The 6,833-nt window shown below is 37.0% G+C and overlaps 1 protein-coding gene across 1 annotated transcript; it reads right to left on the bottom strand.

Moving 5' to 3' along the window:
- Nucleotides 1-4,121: 4,121 nt before the first annotated feature.
- LOC128866887 (poly(A) polymerase type 3-like) lies at nt 4,122-6,489 on the bottom strand. The gene is made up of 5 exons (XM_054107928.1): nt 5,769-6,489; nt 5,489-5,685; nt 5,224-5,414; nt 4,774-5,125; nt 4,122-4,672 (listed from the first exon to the last, which is right to left on the bottom strand). Exons 1-5 carry the CDS (start codon nt 6,487-6,489, stop codon nt 4,472-4,474), a joined length of 1,662 nt encoding a protein of 553 aa, XP_053963903.1. The 3' UTR covers nt 4,122-4,471.
- Nucleotides 6,490-6,833: the final 344 nt, after the last annotated feature.

The raw sequence follows: 6,833 nt of genomic DNA on the forward strand, positions 1-6,833 counted from the left end.
AACTCCAATAATTCTTTAACGAAAATGTAGTTAATTCCCCTAGAAAATCCATACAAATCCAAGTTGCAAACTGGGTGCAAATTAAAAAAAATGACATAAATTTTCTTTTTAATTTTTAGAAATAATTTGGGTATGCAGTTTCTTAGTCCGTTGAACTCTGGTGCAATAAAGTGCAAATTAAAAGTAGCGCCAAAATCGCGTTGATTTTTTACACATTTTCTGCATACGATGTTGAGCATTTTCTTCCTTATAAAATACCTCCGAGTATGCGCTTCAAAAATATTGCGAACATTGGGAAAATATAAAGAAAAGTGGACATATAAAATCTAATACCTTCCAGACTGATTTCTTATGCGCTGAAAGAGTACCAGTTGTGCGAGCAGCAAACACTTTTTCTTAAGCAGTATAGGATTTTCCTGGCGGCCATTCGTATGCATGCGCATGTTTTTTTTATTTACCCACACATGCGAATGCGCATGCAAATCAAGGACATTTATTTGGCCTACAGCTTCAAACTACAATATTCTCATTTGGGAGCAACCTAAGCTAAACCAAAAGCAAATCAGTAAAATTGCAAAAACGTATAGCGGAAGGGCAGCGGGAAGCGCTCTCGGCTGTTAACCGCAATGGATACATAATATACATATTTCACTTCATTTATATTGTTTATTTAGAATATTTTTATTTTCATTTTTATTTTTATTTTGTTTTCTTTTTTAATTTTTTTTTATTTTGTGTGAGTTTTTTTATTGAAATCAACTACTGCCATGCTGTGCTTCCGTTCTCGGCCTACTACCTCCGGTGAAGCCAAAATCCGTTGGAATCTGCTGGTTTGCTTTGTACGTTTTTTAGTTACTTTAATTTGTTTCACATACCCATTTTCTGTTGTCCTTGCTCTGTGTCAAAACTGTGCCCAGCTGGGGAAAGGCATTCAACCGGCAAATAAAAAACAGCTGATGACATGTTTTCATTTTCCTGACTTGCTTTATATACCTTTTATACATTTTTTTATTCAACATTTGCCATACAGCTGTGCGCTGCCTGGACCTTCGACCTTCTTCCTTCGTCCAATAGTTGATGCTTGGCGTGCAGAATAAATTGTGCTACTTTTGCCACATAAATAATCATATCACCACTTGCACTCCCACGCTTTCTATGGAAAGTGCTTAACATCCATACCCACATACAAATATTCTAAATATATTTTCGGCAAATTTGTCGCACTATTGACACTTGTGGGCTTTTGCAATAAATCACTTGAGCCTTGTTGCAAAGAATTTAGCCGCTTGTTGCCTACTTATACTTGCCACACATTAATCACTCGTTGCCGGAACTTTGATTGGCTTGGCAAAGAAATTCCCAAAAACATCTGTTTATGTGCTTAAAATAGCTTCCTCTTGAGTCTCAAGTTGGCAATAGTGAGTTATAAGCAATTTATTGACTTTGTGTCGCTGTAAATTTGGGAATTCGAAGCAAACTAAAATCTAGAATATTAAGTTTATTTATTTATCAAACGAGAACCTGCGTGCTGAAAATATTCATCATCGTTTTCATTTATTTATTTAGTTCAAATGAGATTGAGGTAGAGCTGCTGCACCAATCTTCGGGAGTTGCTTCTTCGCGCTTTCTGGCTAAGTGAAGTCTTGCGAGTCTGGCGTTGTACATTATTTGGGAGCAACATCAGTTGCTTAGTATTGTTGAAGCGAAGCCAATGGTAAACCACAGCCTTGAGCTAATTTCCTGACCATTGAAGAAATTGTGGACGTTGAAAAAATTCACTCACTTATTTCTTAAAAATTAGAATTCATATACTTCGCGTCTTTGAAGAAATAAAGCGGAAATTAAAGCTTAGGACTCAATAAATTATTTCCACCTGATCCTGTTTTTGGCTGGGAATTTTAGTGTGTTCCACGATTTTCCGTATTCATCGCCTTGTTTTATAGCGATCTTTTTCTTGCAGCCTTAGGACGGCGGCTCTTGCGGATTTCTTAGGGGTTCCAATTAAGAGCTGGCCCACAGAATTCCGATACGTGCTCTCCCAGTGTGTGGCCTATCCACCTCCACTTTCGTACTTCCACTTTTATATGACTGTCCGTTGGCTGTAAGGTGCATTTCTTATAAGAATAGCTCATCGTTGCTGATGACGTTTGGCCACCACACCTTAAGAATACGTTGAAGACATCCTTTACAAGACTTTGAATTTTTCTGGTTAGATGGTCGGCTGCAAGCCAGCTCACGCATCCATGGAGTAGTACTGAGATGATATTTTATTTAAATTGTCTCATTTTTGTATGTAAGGATATTTGTGATGGGTTTCAGATTTGGCGCAGCTGAGCATATACGCCAGTTGCTTTATTTATTCAGGCCAGGATGTCATTTCCCCCACTATTCTCATGATTTTGGTAACTAAAATTTTTGACTTGTTCATGCTCTAATGTTGCGGTTATAGTGTTATGGATACGGCACCACTAATTCAAGCATAACCGCAGGAGCCGGGTTGAACGAAAATTCGCGTTTGTTGGAAACTCTGCTCCAAACTAACAAACGAAATTCTGTTCTAATTTCCCATTGTGTTTCTTTTTTTTCTCTGAAACTAAAGCATGACAAATTATCTTTATCGGCTGTTACGACAAGTAAAGGATTAAGTTTTAAGTGAAGTGAAGTATTCAAATTTCCGAAGAAAACTTATTTCCCATATTTAATAGTTTTGTTTTATGCTCTTGAAAACATGCATAACAAAAAAAAAAAAACAATGCATTCTTTCTTAACACACTGACGTACATACTTGCAAACAATCATCACTTCATCCCCTAAATGCGCGCGCTGTCGGTATGCAAAAAATCTAAGCGTCATAGCGCGAGGTTACGAGCTACAGTAATTACTTTGTTTTTACATCACTTCTTGAATCTTTGACCTTTTCTATTGTTGTTCGATTATTTTAATAACGGATTTTCGCGAAACTCAATGGAAGATATTCGAAAGCGCCCAGTTATATATGACATCAGAAGTTTTACCTGACGCCTTGTTTGTAAACAGGTAGCCGAGTGGTCTGTAGCCCGGGGCGTCAACTGTGTGCAAACTACTGTGGTACTCAAGAAAAGATATGAAGTTAACATGCATTTTTCTTCCAAAGAGTCTAGCACAAAGTCTAGGCAATACCCGGATGTTTACAAAATCAGCTACTGATAATTCAGAGATTGGCAAAGGCAAATGACAAGTGACACATGCCAATTTATTTGGAAGTTGGTTTTGCCCGCACATTTCTTTGTTATAATTTCACCAAGTAATTTCTAAGGAGCTTACCTTTATTGTCAAGTAAAAAATGTGGTTAAAATATGGGGTTCGGTTAGTTCTATTTTTTTCACTATTTTCGAAACAGCCAATTCTGGAGACACAAAGCTTTGATACGATTTCTGTCAAAATTATAATACAATAAATATAACAAAATTGCAGCGGAAGGCCCAAAATACATGATTTCATAATTACCTATCGATAACCTCAACATTTACTAATTCTTATTTACATTTTAAAATTTTAAATGCATATCTAAAATTTATATTCTAAAGTTTAAGACATTTGAATTTCAGAAATATCTTCATTCAGGTTCCATTTAGACTTTTAGTTTTCTCGAAGAAAAATTTCAAGGTTACTATATTAGAAATATTGGGATTTTTCAGACCATGAATGATATTACAGGCCGCAGTATCTGGTTCGACTTTTACCCATCTACATCAAGAGCGAACTTGGAAAACTTTGACAAATATTGCAAATATCTTTCATTACCGAAAAGTTTAGAATTATTAGAGTAAAGATGTTCCTCTAAATGTTTCCGTAGCGTCGGTTACTTAAAACTTTGAAGGTATTTTTGGAAAATTTAATATTTGGGTTACACCGATGGGCGATTTTTCGAAAACGCAAAGTAGCGGAGAATAAAATATTGACGTTTCTAAAAGAAGAAGCCAAAGAAGAAAAACACGCACACAAAGAAGTGCAAGGAAAGGGGAAAGAAAATTTAGAAATCGAAGAAAGGACATTTATACGAAGGGACATACGAATACAAAACCTGAAAAATGAAACTTATAAGAAATTTTATGAATAAGAAAAAATGTACTCGTTTATGCTCTCAGTCCCTTCAATATTTGTTGTTTTATTGTTTATATTTCGATGCGTGATATGTGATGGAGTAAATAATTTAATCTAAATTAATTTTAGACATGCGTACATAGTCACCTATTTGTTTTTAAATCTTATTGAATAAATTCTTATGCACTAATTAATGTTATAAAATGTTTCTTCTGCATAATTCTTGGAAATCCTTTATTAGCGTCGTTAATAATAACTCCCTTTCAGGATTGTAATCAGTATTCAAATACCACGTCAACGATAGAGTATCAAACAGGTAGAAGAGCTGCTTATTTCGGTAATTACTACGTCCAAGCAAATCCAATCAATTAGAGTTTTTCATGTTGTCTCAATTCAAGCGCCGCTTTTTAGTCGCCACCTCTTTCTCAGTTGACAGATCGGCCGCATATCCATTACGCTTGGTTGAAATAGATTTCTTAATATTCCCCTGATTCTTTATGAAGTCCATATCCAAATACTGCGAAAGGGATTTTCGTTTTATGCGTTTCACTTCAATATTCATCCCATCTCTCAGCATTTTTTTATTTACCTAAAAACAAAGAAGCAAAGAAACAAACATTTTCAAATCTCTTCAAAGGATCTTAATAAATAAAATTTTTTAAATTGTATGAAACAATTTTCGCAACGTACCGCATGCTGTGTAACACGTTCGGCGAAATATTTAAAACTCCCCGTAAGGTCCACTTTGGAGTTCTTCTCTTTGTATTCGAATTCTAAACCGATGAACAGCATCGAACAGAATGGTGCCGTACCAACTGGTGGATTGCCGTTCGGCTCATTCCCTTTGCCGCTGTAACTTTGAGTGGGGACGTCGCCTTTCTTGTAAACAAAACATGTAGGATTTGCATGGACTAAGGACATGCGGTGTTTATGCTGTACATCATCTACCAACAGACGAATCTTTGACTGGACCAAGCCACACCATTGCAGCTGATCTTGACTGGTTTGCGATGTAACCAGAACCACAATAAAGTGATGATAACTGAAAATGAGTGAAAAAGAAAAGATGTGCCATGTAGTATAAGCGAAAGTTGGTTAAGATGTCAGCACCAATTATACAATTGTATTAGTTGCAACTACCTATAAAAGAAGCTAGGCGCCTCGAAGAGTAGATCCCAGGGAGCGCCATTAGACATAATTACGTTCATGGTGGCCATTCCTCTATTCAATTCATTAATTATAACCTTCTTTGTTGCCTCCGACACATTAAATGCGGAGTTGTACTGTGGATATGCGGGCGTAATAATTGGCATTAGATGAGAACACAAAGCCTATGAAACAAAATTCGAATAATGAAATTAAAAATTGTTTATCAATATTCAATTATTTGCGCGCTTTTACTTACCGGTGATTGTAAATTGACAATGTCAGTCCGCTTGAGCAGCACTGGATCTGGCCATCTCCAGCGCGAGAACATATTGAAGAATTTCTGGACTAGCGTAGAAGCTGTTGCATATGGATAAAATTGGCATGTGTGAGCCACTAAAATTGCCCAGGTTACACAGCCAAAGTAGCCCAAGGAATTAGAATATATTCCATGCTCTGCAGTTGAAACGAGAAAATAGAAAGATGGGGGAAAGATTATGTTATGCTTAACAAATTATTAAAAGTTCATTCATACTAACTCTTTGCCCATAATTTAATCGACCGCAGCGCTAAGCGAAAATTCTCTCTGTTCGGCACTAGCTCCATTATCTCGTCAGTCACTCGACAGCCATATAAACTGAGCACCGATTGAGGATCTGAATCTTTAAGTAGATTATCGTCACGTAAACTAAAATCCTCTGGTATCTCTTTGGGTGAAAGACGCGCAAATAACAAATCAATTTCAACTCCATCAAATTTCATTTTTATGACCGGTACAGAGGTATTTTCCACTGAACGACATTCGGCTACTTTTGGCTGTTTCTTTAGCAATCCAAAGAACGACGTAAAAAACTCCGAGCGTTCAATGTTGCGTGGTGCGACACAGAGGGCATAAATATTAGCGCCCTTATCATGTACACCCAAACGGTATGAACCGAAAGTGTAAATTTTTCCTCCGAGTTTTTTCGCATCTGCTTTGGACATGTTTTTTGCCATTGATACATTTTTAATCCACTTCCTCACAAGCATATTAAGCTTAGTCAAAATCTTTGTACGATGACTTAGTTCATCTGGAGTTTCGAACACATTAAATGCTTCCAATGCTTTGAGTAGAGCGTTGGTTTTCTCTTCAGGACGTGACTTTTTCCAACCAATGCCCGATGTCTCGGTGGGCGTTTGCTGCTGATGCGGTGAGTCGTTTTGGCCGCTTGCTTCGCTAGAGTTGTAACTGCCATGTCTGGGATTTTGGTACGCGTCCATATTTTTAGTTTTTAAATAGAATTTTCTGACACACAAATAGTAAGTATACTTATCTCACTAGCTCAAACCGATAACTGATTCAAAAGACTGTGTTGTATCACCTTTTATACCTTTTTAAGGGGACATTTTCTCACCTACCTGGTCTCAACGAGCGCACAATTGAACGTTTGTTTGCGACAAATGTTCCGGTACCCTTTGATTGTGTCTTTTGGGCTCAAGCGCGGCTTATTAGTTGCTTGCTCTTTTTGTGTCAGTTGCTATCTCAATTTCTGTGTGTGCGAATTCGAAGGGATTGCGAGTCTTGGCTTTGTTATTTTGTAAGAGAGCGTCGCCTTTTTGTAAAG

This window comes from Anastrepha ludens, chromosome 6, assembly GCF_028408465.1.
Source record: "Anastrepha ludens isolate Willacy chromosome 6, idAnaLude1.1, whole genome shotgun sequence".
Taxonomy (NCBI): domain Eukaryota; kingdom Metazoa; phylum Arthropoda; class Insecta; order Diptera; family Tephritidae; genus Anastrepha; species Anastrepha ludens.